The 18,529-nt window shown below is 54.8% G+C and overlaps 1 protein-coding gene across 6 annotated transcripts in view; it reads right to left on the bottom strand.

The window, feature by feature from the left end:
- Rph3a (rabphilin 3A) overlaps positions 1–18,529 on the bottom strand; it is a 197,610-nt gene that overhangs the window by 29,388 nt on the left and 149,693 nt on the right. For all 6 annotated transcript variants that reach the window (XM_078039061.1, XM_078039062.1, XM_040289432.2 and 3 more), the window contains one exon: positions 12,169–12,315. In XM_078039061.1, coding sequence (XP_077895187.1) covers positions 12,169–12,315 — 147 coding nt within the window. The remainder of the gene's footprint in view (positions 1–12,168; positions 12,316–18,529) is intronic.

Raw genomic sequence — 18,529 nt, 5'->3', positions numbered from 1 at the left:
CCCGGAGGAGCCCTGGCTGCAGGTCCCAGAGCCTCCCCAGGGACCCAGGTCAGAGGAACTGGGCCGGAGGCAGGAGGTGCAGAGCTGAAGGCAGCAGCCTCCCCAGCTCCTCCTCACCTCCCGCCCTCGCTGGCTCCTCCCTGGACTCACAGGTCACTAACTAGGACCAGGTTGAGAGATAAGGACTCTGTGCTGATTTTCTTAACCAATCCTTTCAGCCATCTTAGGAGTCAAGGACTATGGACTCTTCTTGGCCTTACCATGGCGCAAAACAGGACGCCTTAGTAGGAGCTGCGCTTTGAAGTCTGATCTGCTGCCAGCCCCACCATCACGAGGGGAAACGGCCCGTATCCATGGCATGGCTGTGTGGCTAAGCTGTGCTGAGCCACGGGCCGGGTGTGTTCTACGCATTCTCAACCTATAATCATTTCGACGGGGAGCACCCTGTTTTATTAGATGAGAAAACTGCGGCACAGATGGGTTAAGCAATTTGCCCAAGTCACACAGCTAAGAAGTGGTAAAAGCCAATTTTCAGAACCAGGCCGTCTGGCTCCCGAGTTCCCGTCGGAACTACTTCTCCACACAGCCGCAGGCCAGGAACAGCCCTGGAGGTCCCCTCGAGTTGTCCCTTCTCTGCCCTGGTTGATAACCCTGCCTTTCCCACCCTAAGGGACCCTCAGTGATTGGCAAGTACCCAGTTGCACGTGCTCTGGGTTGTCATCCCAGCTGCTTCTGTCCCCTGCAGTTGGGACAAGAAACCCAACTGCTGCCTGTCCCTCCTTCTGCTTCCCTAAATAACCCTCTAGAAACCTGGATTTTCATCCTGGGTTTCGCCTGCTAGGGTTTCAGCCTCCCCTGGGAAACAGGAGGCATCGGGCTACATCAGCGCTTCTCCAGCGGTGCTTCTTGGCCCCACAGGGGACCCGTAGAGCCAGTTCAGGGCTGATCTCAGTGATGGCCTGGTGGAAGATCGCGAGTGGCCACCATGATCCATTTCACCGGAGCATGTCTGCATTGATCTGTCCTGCCTGTCTGCGCTCTTCAATTGGGTCTCCTTTGCAAAGCTGCTTCCAGGGTTTAAAAACAATTTGAAGAAGCCGGGAATAGATAAATTTCAGGAAGCCTTTCAATGCCATTGATTTATAAAATATTATGAGACCATGAATTAGGTTTGAAGGACAGGGATAAGTGCCCTGGTGACATTTACTTGTCCACTGTCTTGTCTCCATCGCTCATCTCCACCCACTTCCCTAGCAAGAAAATAGATCTTGCTCTTCTACCCTTATTGGTGCCGAAGCACAGAGACAGGGCGAGGCTTGCCGGGATCACACAGCCAGGCTGGGAGCTGGTTCTCTGCTTCAGGAGATTATAGTCACGTTCCACAAAGCCCGGTGGTCCCTGCCTCATGGCCAGCTTTGCTGGGGCCTCGTGGGAAGATAACATGTAATAGAGGATCCCGTTCTAAACTGCAGAGCACTTGCTTAGGGCAACCAAAGGGTCTCCTGCCTCTTCCTGAACAACAAAGGCTATTGATTTACATGCCATTTGCAAACTGACCTGACACCCTGCCCCTTCCCGCCCAATCCTACAGGCCCCATTAACACTCGGGGTCTGATCAGAGACTGCAGATGGCACCCGAAGTCCCCAGATCTGAGACCATTATTCCGTTGTCCCAGCTCGTGGCCTGGTTATTTATGGATTCAGGACCAATAAAGAGGATGGGCGGGAGGCACAGATGGCCAAAGATGGGGAGTGAGCGGGGAGCTTCCTGAAGCCTGCTTGTTAGGACCCCCTCTCTGCACCCTCAAATGCTAGGGACACAGATGCTAAGCCACAGATCTTAAACTCAAAAATAAAACGGCAGGAAACTAAATCAAAAGTGTGCCATAGAAGGACCATGAGGCTACCAAGGGGTTCATATCCTGGAGATAGAGCAGTTTCGTTTGTCATCCCAGAAGAAGTATTTATTTTTACGTGTCTTGATGGGAGAGCCCTGTTTGTATAAGAGATGCTGTTGACTCTCACTGTGTGTCAGTCACCAGCATCAGACAAATACCAGTGCCCGGGCCTCTGGCTCAAAGTCGGGCACAGCTAGACCCATGGGGGCACAGGGCTCCACACACACAGGACGAGTCCTTGGGATTGAATGAGGTTAGAGAATCTGCACTGATCTCATTCTGCAGCCGAATCCCTGGCTTCACTTTGAGAAATGTTCTGCTGGGGATGGACGGGGGAGGCAAAGCACGGGGGTGAGCGGGGGACGCTGTCCTGATCATGCTACGTGGGGAAATCTAAAAAACCCAGGAGCAGAATCGTAATCAGGGCACAAGAGGAGGTCGCAGCACGCTCACCTGAAAGTCTCTACTGTGTGCACTCAACAAAAACGAAAACAAGGAAAGAGATGCATAAAATATTCATGGTGATCATCGTCAGGCGCTGGGATTATGTGTTTATTTCTTCTTCGATGCCTGCATCTCCTCTGCCCTCCACATTAAGAGCATCCAATGAGCTGGACTCCTCAACTTTCTTAACTCTCTTATAATCAGCATGCATTACCTTGCATTAGAGAGGAGAGCACATTTGTGAAGGAAAATGTCTGCAGACCAAGTGTTACAAGATGTGGGTCTGATCCTTCGTCTCAGCCAGGGACCTTGGAAGAACTTGGTTCCCTGGGTCCCCCTTTTCCCAGGTTGTGCCAAGAAGCTTAGGTGAGATGTACCTAGGCTTCCTCCAGGGGTGTAAGTCAGGGCTTTCCAGATCCTGAGGCTGAAATGTCAAAATTTTCTCTTCTTTTTTTGAAACGGAAGGACCCTCAATCATAAGGAGACCTGTCCCTGCAGACAGACTGGTTTTATATGCCTGGGCAAATGTTAAGTGCCAATGAGCTGCACACTGTAAGAAGCTGTCACCCTCTAGCTAGCTCTTTACATGCCACATTCGCTATATGATCACTGCTCATGTCCAGGAAGCATCTGTCACAGACTAGTGCTTAAAGGAAAATGCTGGTCATTCTGTGAAGACAGTGGACACCTTCTATTTCTCAGGAGGCTCCAGAGGCACCAGAGAGGGTCTGTCCCCTCTTCTGGGCACCAGTGGATGCTCTTTGGAGGTGTTGGGAAGTGGATTCCTGGCTGGTCTGACTTTGCTACCCAAACTGTGTCATCCGATCGACGCTGATTTATGGAGCGCCTGCTGCGAGCTGGGCAGGCAGGAGGTGACGGTGAGAAAGGCAGACGGTCCTGCCCCCAGGGAGCTGAGGCTCTAGGGAGGGATTCAGACTTTATTTAAATGATCACTCGGATCCTCATGATGACACTCTGAAGTTCTCACAGCTGTGAGAACTCATGAAGAGGCACAAGGACTTTCAGGATGGTCCTTAAAAGAGTAGTTTCAGCAGGTACAAAGGTCGTGCTTGGCAGGGCTGGTGGGCTGGGTGGAAGGAGTTGAGGGTCCCTGGCCCAGGACAGCGGCAAGGTCTTTGGCAGAGAAGACCCAACTTGCCCCCTTTGGAGACGACACATGAACGTGTGAACAGAGCCCCCGAGCTCGGAGAGTGAGGGCCTGGTGGAACGAGGCAGGTTCTGGATTTTGTCTACGTGTGGGACCCAGCCAGGTCTTTCCAAGTGACAATGCTGGCCCCAGAGGGTCCAACTCAGGGGTGGGGCCAGAGCCCCTTAGGAGGCCAGGAGATGCCTTGGGAGTCACCCTGTGCATTTCCTGTTGCTGTTGCAATGAACAATCGTGGACTTGGTGGCCTAAGATGACGGGAGTCCAAGGACAGTTCTGCAGGGCAGATGCTCACGATGGGTCAAGTCAAGGTGTTGGCGGGGGTCTATTCTTGGGGGGGGGCACTCTGGGGGAGAAGCGGCTCCCTGACTTTTCCAGCCTCCGGCAGCTGTCTGAGTTTCCTGGCTCGTGGCTGCTCCCTTCTTCAAAGCCAGGGGTGCGTGGCATCTCCCACTCTGTGACGCTGACCCTCCCGCCTCCCTGGCACGGGCACCTCTGCCATGACGTGGGATCTCCCTGGGTCATCTGGGGTTATCTTGCCATCCCAAGATTCTTGGTCACATCTGCAAAGTCCCTTGGAAGGACCATCCTAGGAATGCAGATGTGGACATCTTGGGGGGCCTGCTGAGCACACCCACCGGGTTCCATCTCCACCTCCTCGGGTCTCCAGCTGACCCTAGCTCCTCCCCCTGGCGCCTGGCTGTGGACGTCAGCCCAGGCAAGCTTTGGATTCTGAGTGTCCGGTCACCTTCTCCAGGTATTCCTGCCCAGCCCCATGTCACTGTAGAGTCCCTCCACAGAGACACCACACACACACATACACACACACACTCACTTGCAGAATCTAGGCCGGTGCCAACTCTGGACTGAGTTTTCTGGGTTCTGTATCTGAGTTTTGCCACTTCCTGGCTCTGGGACCCCAGGAAAGTGATTTAACCTTTCTGAGCCTCAGTTTCCTTCATTTGTAAATCAGGGGAAATAAAGTCCTTACCTCTGAGGATCGTTGCTAAGATAAAATAAGAATATTGGCAAAATGCCTGCGGGTGGTCCCTACTCAATGGCAGTGGCTGCTCCTTCTTTGTTCTGGAGAGGTGTGGCTTTTATAATTCCCTGGACTCTGTTTCCCTTGTGACCAGGGTGTGGCCATCCGCCTCCGCACCTGTCCTTCTAAAGCTTTTCAAGGGGCTGAACCGACTGGGGCTTCACAGACCTCACAGCCCATTTCTAGACACACACAGGTGGCAGGTGCTACGTGTGAACGCGTCTGCCCCGGCACTTCTCCAGAGGCACAGGTTCCCCATGTGTTCAGAACCCATGTGCACTGACATGCCTCCTCGTGCCATCAGGCTGCTCAGCCCAGGGGCCAAGGGGATCTGCTTGCTTCTGCAAACAAGTGCTGGAGGCCACCAGAGGCCACCGGAGGATCACAGCCGACTGCTTGTTCAGCTCAGGTTCCTTGGAAAATCCCAAAGTATCCTCCGAAAACGTCAAGAGACAACTCTAGAGCTGTCCAGCTCTGTTGCTGCAGAGACCAGGGACGTGGAGGAGGTAGATGGAGCACGCGCCGCCCTGCGAGTCCCTGTGACCCTCTCTGCGCCCATCCTTGAGGAGAGCAGGAAACAGCATGCAGCAGGCGGAGCCCAGCGGCTGCCTTTGAACACTTGAGCTTGGAAGACCAAGTTTGAGAGGATTTAGGAAAACGTAGCACAGCGGGGCGGGGTGCATGGGTCTCTCCGTCTCTGTCTGTCTCTTTCTTCTCTCACTCGCCATCACCTCCAGACTCAGCCCCTCACTCGTCCCCCACCCTCTTTGTTCCATTGAGTTTATTGAACTTGGCACTTTCTGAAGCCAGCGCCGCACCATCTGCTGCACATGGGGGGCGGCTGTGGGCCGAGGCCGGCCTGGGGCTCTGGCGCAGGGTCTCTCGGGAACGTGTCCTCAGATGACCGACGGAGCGGCTGGCGAGCGAGGTGTGCGCCTGTCAGACTCATTCATCCTCATGTTGTTTATCAATGTCACCTGCCAGGAGCCAGAGATCCCAGTCTCCGACTTGGTGAACGGGATTCCTGCCTGAGCTTCAGCACTTTGGGGAGGGGGTCAGCCCGGCACCCGGACTGAGGAAGCCAAGAGACAAAGACACAGAAAGAACTCCGCTGAGCTGAGGTAGCGCTGAGCAAGGTGCTGCGTCACCCCAGGTCCAGTCACAGGAACGTAGTGTGAGTGCTTACTGTGCCTGGGTGCTGTGCTAAGTACTCCACCTGCATGTTTTCCTTAAGCCATCATCAACCTGTGAGATCAGTTCCATTATGCATTTCCACTTTACAGATGGAGAAATCAAGGCACCTGTCCAAGGGCACACAGCCCAGCAGGGGCAGAGAAAGGACTGGCAGCTAGAAGAACAAAGTCTTAGTTTTGTTCAGTGCTGATAGTTGGGGCTCAGTCCTGCTGAGCTCCTTGTGGTGCCTGCCTTCCTTGTGGTGGTAGACAATGTCTAGAGAATCTAGTTCTGGGGGCTGCAGGGGACAAAGCCCACCGTGGCAGGCAGGCAGGAACTGTCCTATTGAAGGAAGACATCGGTGAGGGCGAATCCATTAGGCTGATGAATATGTGGGGCAACCTGTGGATATTATCGATTCTCTCCCTGAAACCATCTGCCAGGTGCCTTCCCCCCCTGCAGGCTCCAAAGACAAGAGGAGAAAGTGAAAGACAGATTCAAGTTCAAAGTCTGGTTTGGTTACATAAAGACTGTGTACCCCTGGGCAAGAGGCTTAACCTTGCTGAGCTTCAGTTTTCTTGATGGTAAAACAAAGACAAAGGTCTGTTTCTCAGGGAGGACATTAAGAGGAATAGAGGAAATATAAAATGTTCAGAATTCCCTGTACAGCCCTTGGAGATGAATGTTTCTCTGTGGAAGGCGGGATAGGACTGTAGCCCTAGGGCCAGCCATCCCCGGTTTATAATCCCACTCCCACGACTTATGAATTGTGACTCTGAGAAAGTTGCTTCACCTCTCTGTGCCTCAGTTTTCTCGTCTGTGAAATAGGGATGGTGGTGATAGGGGTACCACCTAAGGCCGTGGTGAGGATTTCATTAATACAGGGACATAAAACTTGGTGCCGGCAAGAGATGCTTCACACCAGCCATCTGTTGTGATTCCTTCCCTAAGAAAGGAGGAGGATTCTAAGGAATCTTCTAATGGTCAGATTCTAAGCAGATGTTTTTTCCTCTTTGTGAACCACCAGCAAAAGGGCAAGGGTGACGGTTCTCAACAGGGGGTGACTTGGCCACCTCGGGGGACACTGGGCAGTGTCTGCAGACACTCTTGGTGGTCACACCTGGAGAGGTGTTGTGACAGGCATCCAGTGGACAGAGGCCAGCGAGGCTGCTAAGCACCTGACAGTGCACACGATGGCTCTCCAGCAAAGAACCGTCTGTCCCAAATGTCACAAGTACTGAGGCCGAAAAGCCCTGGGCCACAGGGACTTGGCGGCTGTGTGGCTGGACCGCTTTCCCATTTCACAATGAGGTCAGGGAGGCCTTGAGGTGAACGCGGACCCACAGCGGGACGTGGCCATCTGGGTTGTGGGTCACACGGCGTTTGCTGATCTGTGCCCTCCTCAGTGGCAGGCGCTGTGCTGGTTGTGGAATTCAGAAAGCTCTTGTTGGCATCTAAGGCCGACTCCGTGAAGCACGGGGCGGGGCGTGGTGGGTGTTGGAGCGCACTGCTCTAATCCCTGGGGAGACTGGTTTTCAACCCGGGGGGGGGTGGGTTCAGCGCTCCCCCCAAACATGATGAGATCTCTGGATATGTCTTCTGAAAATGCCCATGTGGACATGCATAATTGAGCCGACGATTCTGGTGAGCCCCAAACCTCTGAATCCTATCCATAGAGCATCTAGAACCAGGTCAGGCAGGGGCAGGGGGTGTCCTCTTTTAGGAAGAGGAGAGTTGGGTGAGCTCACCATCTCCTTGTCACACCCGGGGAAGGCGCCGACATCGGTGGGCGCAGCAAGTTTCAGCCGTCACTAATGACTTTGTCCTCTGTCCCTAGTTTGGAAACGTTCTGTGCCAGAAGGATGGGGCGTGGGGAGCCCAGGTGGGGAGGTGGGCGGAGTGCAGCATCTTCCGTCCATGACACGTCTCTCTCTGTCCCTCCGACTTCCTCCTCCATCACCGTGTCTGGTCGCCAAGGTTAATGACAAATCCTAATTACTTTTGGGGGCCATCTGTTGAGGGAAGCTGACCTCAGGTGGAAGCCACCCAGCTGCCAGTCTGTCCGTGGATGAGCAGGAATCATAAGCAAATGTCTCTGAGAGGCTCTGGACAGAGCAGTTTCGCTTGGTACCTGTGGCCACAGCTGATTGGTTGAGGGGCAGACAAAGAGGGCGAACTGGGCCAATCAGAGCTCCTTCCCTGGGAGTTTGGAATTAGGACCAAGAAGAGCTATAGAAGCCGAGGATGAGTGGCCTGGGTGTGTTTTCTCCCACTGGGGATGAGAAGCAGGCTTTTCCTGAGGCAGGCTACGTCCTCCTTGGCTCCTCTGATACATCTGAATTCTTATATTAAATTTCTGCTTTTGCATAATGTGAGAGTCTTTAAAGATGGTTCCCCATAATGGCCCCCATCCCTGGAAACACACGCTGTTCTTTCCACAGGGAGATGGGGTCTGTCTCCCCCTCCATGATAGAATGTGGTGGAAAAGGTGTCCGTCATCTAAGAGACGAGCAACTCCCACCTCTCCTGGGATCTAGCTGTCGTGTCAAGGTGCCAGGGCCAGGCTACTGAATAAGGACAGATCACACACAGAGAGAGGTGGCCATATGGCACAGGACAGGGGACACATGGCACAGAGAGGGACCCAGTTCAGCCCAGCCACCAGCTAGGAGCAGCGAGGGAAGTAACCCCGGCCAACCCCTGGCACAGCAGAACTCTGCTGGGCAGAGCCCTGCCCAGGTTCTTCCCCTTGAGGGGTACAACACTGCGGTGGCTTTAAGTCTCTACATCTGGATGGTTTGTTACGTCGTAACAGGTAATGGAGGCGACTTGTCTGGATTTGGTTTTCTAATTCTTGAAAGCAATGCCTCACATCAAACATATAGAAAGTTGGTCACAGCCAGGGGTGCCGAAGAAGCCCCAGGATCCCGCTTAGACTTGAGTAAGGACCATGGGGCAAAGTGGGGCCACTTAATAAGTCTCTTTCCTGGACCTCACTTCCCTTCCTTGGATGCTAACGGGGGCAGAGCCGGGTTGAGTCATGCGGTGAGTGACGGTCTGACAGATGTGGGGCTCCAGGACAAGGCAGCTCTGGTCTGAGGTGGGCCTGCGCTCCAGGGCCCCCAGGATGGCCAAAGCTAGTGAAGCTACCCAAGGAGCTGGAGGGTCTGAAGGCCCTTCCCCCTGGAGCTCTCTGGACACAGCGGCCAGCTCTGGCAGCAATGACCGTGACTGATTGATAAATGCCACAAAGAATCACTGGGCAGGCACGGAAGAGGGTCCTACCTCCAGCCCCCAAACTGTCCCCTCCAAACCTGGGCTCTTAAAAATTTCGGGTCATACAGAGTCCAAGAATAGAGTGACAGGCCCTGGGGAAAGACGTCTCCTAGTTAAGAGCATAGTTCTGAGAGTCAGCCAGAGAGGGATGGGTACCATGCCTCTCTGTGACCTTGGAGAAGTGACCCAAACAACTGAATTCTCAGTTTTCTCACCTGAAAAAACAAGAGGATAATGGCACTTACTTGATAGGGTTGGGAGGTTGTTTCGTGGTAACAGGTAATGGAGGGATAGCAGGTGACTTGTGCTAGCCAATCAGAGAACTGGAGTTAAGGAGTTCCTTTGAATGAGGTTTTACAATGATGGCACTTGGCACATAGTAAGTGCTCAGTAAGCAGTACCTGTTATGATGAGTATTTGTCATGTTTGTTAATAATGATCCTATATCTCACCAAGATAGCTTTGCCTCAGGTAATAGAGAAAACCCAGCCTTGCCGAGGTGGTATCTGGGGCCAGAAGTGGGTACAGACACACACTCCTGCCATTTTACCAGTTAGGGCTCCTTTGCTTCAAGAGCTCAGTCAACCATGCAGGGTGGGGTCCCCCCCCCCCAGCAGCCCCACTGTGGATGGGGCTGGGGAAGTTCTCTGATTGGCTGGCACACGTCACGTGCTATCCCTCCTCCAATTAGCTGCAGCCAGGGATAAGAGCCCAGGTTGTACCAATAGGAGGAGCTGCTTCGGGAGGTCAAATTGAGAACATCCCTGGGGACTGAGCAGATTGCACTGTGAAGCTGGGCTCCTGACATCTTGTTCACGAGCGCCTCAGGTTCTACAGCGTGAGCCCAGGTGGCACCCCTCTTCCCGTCTTCCTCCAGGTCTGATGTCTCACTCCACTTTTATCCAACTCCGCTCTGATCCCCTCCCGTGGAATCGTGGGTGGAGCAGGAAGGAGGGCAGGTGGGAGCTTAGAAGACACAAATAGCACGGGGGTTGCCTCTGGCAATGCTACAGGCCCGGGCTGCTGCTGGGAGGTGCAGAGAGACAGCCGCAGCTAGAATCTTCCCAGACTGTCCCCCGGACTCGGGGAAGCCAGGCAGAAATCATGGCCTCAGCAAAGATACACTCTGTCAGCAGGGATTTGACGGAGCTTCCCTGGAGGCTTCTCACATCTCCTTCAGGGGAAGCCAGGGGCTGCAGAATTCCCGGGCTTGATTGTAAACCCAGGCTTCACTTAGCATCAAAAATGAGCCTCCTCTCTCTCACCTTTAACTCGCTGTTAAGTACTTGCCCTTGTCCATTGAGCATGTGACCAGGGCAAAGCCCCCGACAGTCCTTTGCATGCTAATCCATTACTCATCAAGAAGTACCTGCAGAAGTGCTCTCCACCTTGCAGGTGAGGAAACTGAGGCACAGGGAGATAACCTGGTTTACCTAAGATCCCATGCAGAATGAGTGACAGCTCCAGTTTCAACCCAGTTCTCTCTGACTTCAGGTCCTCAGTTGCTAACCACTGTGGTCTGCTGCCACTTGGTGGGAGAATGTGCCAGGCCAGGGAGACCGGGGCAGGGCCACACCTACCCTGTTGTCAAAGGCCCAAGCTGGAATCTGCTCAGTCCCCAGGGATGCTCTCAACTTGACCTCCCAAAGCAGCTCCTGGTATTGGTACAGCCTGGGCTCTTATCCCTGATTGGAGAAGGGATAGCATGTGACATGTGCCAGACAATCAGAGAACTTTCCCCGGGGAATTTGGACCCCGGGCAAGATTCTATACTCCCTGGGCCATAGGCATGCGCAGAGACACTGGCAGGCAGCATGGTGGGCCAAGTTCATTCATCCACTCAAAAAGTATATTGCTATGCACCTACCATGTGCCAGATTCTATCAGAGTCCCCTACTTTGGGGACTCTCATATTTGATCCATCCAGAGTGGCATAGAGTAATTAAACTAAATATATAGAGTGTTAAATATGCTAGCTGGTAGGAAGTGAAAAAGAGAGGAACATTTGCTTCCAGAGGCTAGACTTGACCTTCATGCCTGCAGGCTGAGGCCTGTCGCTGTACGAGGGGTCAGTACTCACACACACACACACACACACACACACACACACACACACACACTCACACCTGTGGCCTGCAGAACTCCTTACTCCTAAAATGTCTTTTAAAATACAAATAAGAATCCAAGCCGAGCGGAGCTGCTGAGCCCATTGGAGCCCCTCCGGGGAGGAAGCACACAGCAAGAACGTGCCAGGCGGCGGGAGTCTGTCCTTTGTCAACAGCTTCTCTGATCTCCCCAGTCAGCCCCACATAAAAGTGTTTGCAGAAACTGAAATCAAAGTCACCCACATTCTGCATCTGGGGAACATCATTTTCCTCCAAGAACCTGGTTAACGCCCCCCTGGGTGCGCCCGAGGGGGGTCAGCCGCAGAGGTTGTCAGTGGCTGGCAGTGGTGGCTCCTGCCGGGAGGGCCTGGGGTGGGGTTCTCATTGCACTGCACCCTCAAATTTCCCACTTGAGACTCAGGTCTCTGGGAGCCCTCTGCCGGCCTCTCTGCATCTGAGCACCCAGTTTCCGCCCACTTCAAGAGGCCCCCCCCCACTGTCTCCCCTTTTCTCTAGGTCACCCCCTCACCCTGTGAGCACCCACATTTCCCCCGCTGCCCCTTCTCCAGCCCACCCACGTGCCATCCATGTCCCTAGCGCTGTCTTTGCTCCTGGATTTCGTCACTCTCTTCTGCACACGCCACACCTGCTTCCTATCAGCCTGGCCTCTCTGCCATCCACCGAGTTCTCCCCTCCTGCTCACTAAGCACAGGGCGCAGGGACCTGGATTCTGTCCCCTAGCCTGCCAGTGGGGGTTCCTTCCCCCATCCTGCCACTCCGGGCACAGCGGGCAGAAGCCACAGACCCAGGACCCACAGCAGCCAGCGGGGACCTCTTACAGAATTCATTCGAGGTTCAAATCCGCCTGCTTTCTATTTTGACATAGTGGACTCGCTGCTGAGCAGTCACCGTCCTTGCATCTAGGAGGGCAGGCGCTGTTTCTCCTAATCAGCTGCGCCCCCTGCCGGTAGCCCCCACTCCGCCGTCAGGGTGCGCGGCACCTGCCAGTCACTCGTGCCAGAGCCCCGAGGCAGCCCAGACCCGCCCCTGCACCCCGCGCCTCACCCGATTCTCTCCTGCTCCATCTCTTCCATTTTCTCAGCTCGAGCGATCACCCTGTTGATGATCTCCTTCTCCTCGTCCGTCAGCTCTTCCTGCTTCCTCTGTCTGTCGGGCTGACCGCTGGGGTGGACATTCCAGCCTGCCTGGAGCCTGAAAGGCAATTTGGGACGATGTGAGGCTGGACGCAAAGCCCAGCAGGCAGCGCGGAGGAGTGGTCAGGCCCTGACCCTGGCGGCTGGGAAACTCACTGTGCAAGAGGAGCTCCCCACAGCGCCCCAGCCCCAGCCGCTCATCTGCAGAGTGGGACTCAGCTTCCCTCACAGGGTTGTTTGGATTTTTTGGATACCAAGCGTTCAACCAGGGGCACTTAATCACCGAGCCACATCTCCAGCACTTACATTTTATTCAGAGACAGAGTCTTGTTGAGTTGCTTAAGGCCTCGATAAGTGGCTGAGGCTGTCCTTGAACTCACGATCCTCCTGTCTCAGCCTCCCAAGCTGCTGGGATTACATCTGATGGGAGTTTTTATTAAGTACTTGCACCTGTAGGTGCTCTGCAAGGAACATTGGCTGCAAGCTCATGGGAACCAGGAAGGTAATGACCTTCTCAGGAAGATTCCAGAGCAGACTTCCATAGCTGGACCCCTGCCTGGCAGTCCCAGCCCTGGGTCCCAGGATGACCCCAGGCTCATCTCATTTTTAAAAAGCAGAAACTGCCAGAGTTTCTACAGGGTGCCCACATCACCTCACCGAGTCCTCACACCACCCTACAAGGCGGGGACTGTCCTTGCCCTTTTTTCCTGATGGGGAGACTGAGGCTAGAGAAAGCAGGTGGTCTAGCAGAGCAGAGGCTGCTGGGAGCAGTCAATGCTGTGGCCTGTGGCAAAATCATGTCCTCTCCCCTCACACCATGGGACCCACCCAGGGTGCTGAGGAGCAGCACCCAGTTAGTTAGAACACAGGGCTGAACACCCCTGGAAGTTCTTTTCCCCATTAGGGAAAAAATCAGTACCTCCCAAACCTCAGGAGCCAGCACCCATTAGCCACCAGTTTCGATGACTCTCCCTGCTCGTATCATGGGTCTGCAAGAAATCGCCTTTGACAATCAGAGTTGGATGAAAATCCCGCCTCCCTGTTCCCTGCTTCTGACTTCTTCCCCCTCAGCTGGGTCGTTCCCAAGAGCAGAGACGGCAGAGTTTGAAAGGAAAGGGAAGCCGATGTCTTTGGGGCCAGTCTTGTATGAGAGAGAAGAGCTGTGGCCTGGGAATGTTCTGGAAGAAACACAGGTGCTTCTAGGGGACACAAATGCAGCGCCCCCCACCCAGACTCCTCCAGCGGCATCTCATTGACTTAGAACAAAACCCAGGACTAGGTGCGCGGGCACCAGAACGCACCAGACGGCAGGACGGACCCCGGGATCTTTCAGATGCTTTCCAGGTGGGAGAGTTTGACCTGAAGAAAAATGAAGCCCAGCCTCTGCCCCATTCTGTGACGTCCTGCCTGTCCTTCCCTGTCCCGCCTCTCCGTCCCCACTGCCACCTCTTCCCCTGGGCACACGCTCCAGCCACCTCAGCCTCTGCTCACTATTGAAGCCCCAGCCTGGTTTTGGCCTCAGGGTCTCTGCCCCGGTCCCTGCCAGGATCACGGCCGTCCCAGGTCCTCCAATGTCTGGCTCCTCCTCGTGCCAGGCTCAGAGCCGCCCTCCTCCAGCCCCGGCCTGGCTTGCTTTCTCTGGCTCAAGGTATCTTTTGAATTTTTTCCTGGCTGCCGGTGTCTGCCACCCCACCCCACTGTGACGTAGAGTGGGAGGCAGCGGGGACCTTGTCTGGCTCAGAATCACCGCAGCGTCTGGAGCACGCAGATGGCGATCTGAGAGGGAGCACACAGGCAGGGCTTTGGAGGACGACCCAGGCCCCTGTGGCTGAAGGCACGTTAGCATCTCCTTGTACACGTGACTCAGGGAGGCCGAGGCCACCGAGGGCCCTCGGTCCACAGAGAGCACCCGGAGGGGCAAAGGGAATTCACTGTGATCCTGGTGACACCAAAAGGTCAGGACCTTTGTCTGGGTGGCTCCTCCCGAGCCCCTGAGATGGCCCTTTTGTGACATCTTAGGAGCCAAGGGATTACGAAAAATTGAAAAAAAGGCATTTTTTGTCTTGATCCCGAGGAGATCCTCTAAGATACACAGGCTTCAGGCCCCATAGAGCTTTGGCTTTCAGGTCTGTGGAGATCCCAGACTGAGAGGGACCCAGGGAGGAGGTTGGCTCCGCACACCAAGGACGGCAAGAAGAACAGAACGGGAGCCCGCTGCAGCAGGCCCCTGGGGATCCCTGCCTCCTGGCATACGCCCCCCTGCCCCAACCCTGGGCATGACCCTCCCACATTGAATCCAGGCTGGTCCTGCATAAGCCACTAAGCACCGTGCAAGTGACCCTGGGTGGCTTCCTAGGTCACAAAGTACATGGCAGCATCTACTTGGATCTCTGGGGTTGCTTGCCCTGGGGGAAGACCAGCCCCTGGAGGGCAGACACAGGCTGGACCAAGTCCTGTCCCTCTGTGGTGTCCGTATTTCTCTTCTGTCGCTGCATAATGGATTCTTCCAAACCGAGGGGCTTAAAGCAACAGTGTCAGGATCTCCCAGGCTCCCTGGGTCAGGAGTCGGCAGGGCTGCACTGGGTCCTCTGCTGGGCCTTCCCGAGGCAGCAGTCACGATGTGGGTCTGCTGTGTTCTCATCTGCAGGCTCGACAGGGGAAGCATCAGCTTCCAGAGGTCATTCCTTGGGAATGCAGGACCGAGGGCCCCAGGTCCCCCTGGATCTTAGAGTCTGCCTGCAGTCTCTACTCATGGGCGATTCTCCAGGAAAGGGGTCACTTCCTCTGTCCAATCCACAGGGAGAATCTCTAGTCCTGACTGCTGGGCAGTCCTATATATAACCCCCTTCCCCTTTGCTGCGTCTCGTGGGTTAGAATCCAGCCCCAGGTCCTGCCCACACTAGAGGGAAGGGGATGCTACAGGACCATGGAACCAGGAGGTGGGGTCGCTGGGGATCATCTTAAAGTCTGTCTGCCTGGCAGGGTCTCCCCATCTTTGCTTGGGTGCTCCCTGTGATGGGGTCCCTACCGTCCTGTTGGAGAGACCGTCCATGTCCTGTGCGGACACCCCTCAGCCTGGCGTTTCTGCAACTGCAGGCAGGTGTTCTGGGAGGGGCCTGAGGACACCCCAACACAGGGTGTCTCCCGGTCGATGGAGACCAGGTATCCCTCCTGGAAACCCTGGTCACGACCTAATCCAGCCCCAGCCCCAGCCCCTGTGGTTTTCCATAGAGGTGACATTGTACCTGACCCTGTCCTTCCTTCTTTCGTCCCCATTTCTCTTCCTCGATGGTCTTTGGGTCCCCCGTCCATCCCCGCCATCATTCCCAGCCTTTACAGAGCAGCTCAGTAACCCACACGCAGCCCAGGGGTCATGGGCGCGGCCAGCCACCAGTCAGACCTGAAGCCAGTGCCTCACCCCATCCCGCACCCGACCCCACACAGCCCGCTGGGTCAGAGTGCACAGGAAGCGGAAGTTCCTGGACCCGCAGCTCTAAGACACAGCAGGGACAGGGATGTCCCCAAGGTCCCTAGCACAACACCTGCTTCCATCCACAGACGGCAGTCAGCAGAAGGTCCCCTGGAGGCCGGGGCAGAGCTCCAAACCCCCCCCCCCTCTTCTGCTCCAGAACAGGCCGGTGACAAACAGCTCATCCAGTATTTGGAAGTGGCCTGATTGGCCTCAGTGGGAGCCACCAGCCTCCTGTGGGTTTTGGGGTTTTCATTCCAAAAGCAAACGGGGAAAGGAGACCGGCTTTGCAAACGGAAGCCTCTGCTCTCAGGGAACAGCATGGGCCTGTGTGGGACCCCTGGGCTGGGGAGCAACGTAGGTATGGGGGCCTCAAAGTCTGCCCTGGTGACCAGACAGTGGCTCCCTTGCCCTGGGTCCCTGGATGCCAGCTCCGTGTCCTGAAGCCAGAGCCCCATGTTAGGACCTGGTTAAAAAACCAGGGCTGGAAGCCAAAGGGCTTCTCTCCTTGGACAGGCGGCTCAGAGGACCGTACCCAGTCCAGGACCTTCCCAGAGGGCCTACTGTGTGCCCCCGGGCCTCCTTGACTTGGTGGAGTGAGTGCCTGGGGCCCCGTTTGTCACTCCCTGGTGGTGTGCACAGGGGTCTGCACAGCTCTGCATGTTGGCTCCCAGGTCTGCAAAGTGGGACTTGGGGCCACGCAGGATTCAGTGAGAACACGTACATGAGGTCCTGAGCACATGGCAAGCGCCCGGAGGACAGCGGCACCCGAACTCGTTACTAAGAAATGGACTCAGATCAATGAACCAAAGACCTACTATGTACTGGGACCCTGGGAGCTTCGGAGATGTCAGGCCCGGCCAGAAGCCATGGGGCTTGCTCTCCAGACGAGCGCTGGGGCTGCCGCTAGTCCAGAGTTGAAGGCTGGGCTGGCCCTCAACCTAAGCAGCCCTGGCAGCCTCCTCGATGTCACACACCCCTCCGGGTCCTGGGAAGACTCGTAGCCTCAGGGAAAGGTACAAGGCTTTGGGGTCTGGCTCCGCCCCTGCCTGATGTGTCACTGTAAGCACCAGCTCCGTAGCATCCCCGCGCCTGAGTTTGCTCATCTGTCAAAGGATAGCAGTGACCCATCAGGACTCCAGCGAGGCCGAGCTGCACCACGCTACCCCGTGTTCACCACGGACCTCGGAGCAAGGCCAAGGCTCCGGAAAGGGCAATGTTGTCTCCTGGTCCTCCTCCTCCCACCTTGTCATTCTTCTCTAACGTTTAGGCATAAGTATGTCTGAAATCCTTGCCGTGGTGACAAATTTGGTGGAAAATTACCTTCAGGGCTACACAGATAGTGGACACCGGATTTGAATAAATGAGCAGGCTGCTTTGATAGTGAGGAGCAGGGAGGAGAGTGAGTCACCAGCCCTGGGCGGGAGGGAGACCAATGGAAGAAACAGAACGTGGGCCAAGGTCATTAACTCCTGTTTGCTGTTTGAAGATCAGGACTCTCTTTAGACATCTGCAGACTCCCCTTATGCCCTGGCAGCAGAAGTCTCTAAGTTCAGTTCCTTACCCAGCTGCACCAGTAGGAATGTTGGAGGGAGAAAGAGGTGGGGGGAATGAGATGTTCAGGTAGCCTAGCCTGACTTTAAATGAAAGAAATATATATCACTATAGGAATCTTATGTCAGTGATGTAACTTTTTGTTTTTCTTATGAAAAGTTGGGGGGAAAACCAGGAGCCCATCAGTAGGATTTTTTTAAAAATAAATCATGGTTTTAAATTGTGTGTTGCTTGTTACACAGCAATAGCTAGCTGATACAGCATTCACTCTGGCCAAAAAGAAAAAAAAAAGGATTTTTTTTTTTTGGATTCCCTACACTTATTTTATACATTAGTATTACTTCAAATTCCAGATTTGTAAAGTTCACCATGATATTTTTAATGTTTTCAGTCACTAAAGTCTTTATCCACCTCCACACTTATCATTCTTAAACATTTAACTTTTGAATAAAATATTATTCTAAGGAAAAAAATTCACTGCTAACAAAAGTCTGAAGATCATTGTCGCTGACCTGCTCGTGTCCCTGTGTCTGACACAAGAGGGAAGGGGCTTGCTGAAGGGTATGGAGCAGAGAGGGTGTGGCCGGGACTGGAGCATCCAGCCTTCCAGACCCGCTTCCCTGCACCTGGAGCATCTGCCGCTGCCACCCACCGAAGCCAGCATCGGAGGCCCCCAGACAAAGGAGATGAGCCTCCTCCAGGTGGAGGCCCCTCTGAACCTGCAGAGGACAGCCTCTGCCTCCTCCTGCCTCCTCCTGCCTCCTCCTGCCTCCACCTTGATGGTTCATTTCTTGCACACCATAGGCAGATAATAAATATCTGCCAGATGTCTCTATGAATAAATCATCACTCCCCAGAGGGGCAGGTTGATGGTGCACTGCTGGGCCCGAAGCTTCCCACAGCGAGATGTGCAGAAAACGGGTCCTTTTCCTTCCTCCTCCTCTCCCCTCCCCTCCCCCAGGATGCCCACGTGGACAGGTGTCTGCGGGAGGTCTCTTTTCAGCTCCGTGGGAGAGATTTTAGTGAATCCTGAAAGAAAGCAGGGGAAGGACAAGCAGCCAGAGGCCCAGGGCTGGAGAGACCCAGGGCTGGAGAGGCTCAAGGCTGGAAAGACCTGTGGGTGAAGTGCACCCAGCCACACTGGCGGGGGTGCAGAGGGAATCTGTGGTCCCTTTGCCCTCTCAATGCCAGAGGCACCCTGGCTCCTGCCAGGCGGAATTCCAGCCAGCTCTCCTCAAACCCCGGGCTC

This window comes from Ictidomys tridecemlineatus, chromosome 2, assembly GCF_052094955.1.
Source record: "Ictidomys tridecemlineatus isolate mIctTri1 chromosome 2, mIctTri1.hap1, whole genome shotgun sequence".
Lineage (NCBI taxonomy): Eukaryota > Metazoa > Chordata > Mammalia > Rodentia > Sciuridae > Ictidomys > Ictidomys tridecemlineatus.
The sequence above is the reverse complement of the archived record's forward strand: the minus strand, read 5'-3'. Positions and strand labels throughout refer to the sequence as shown.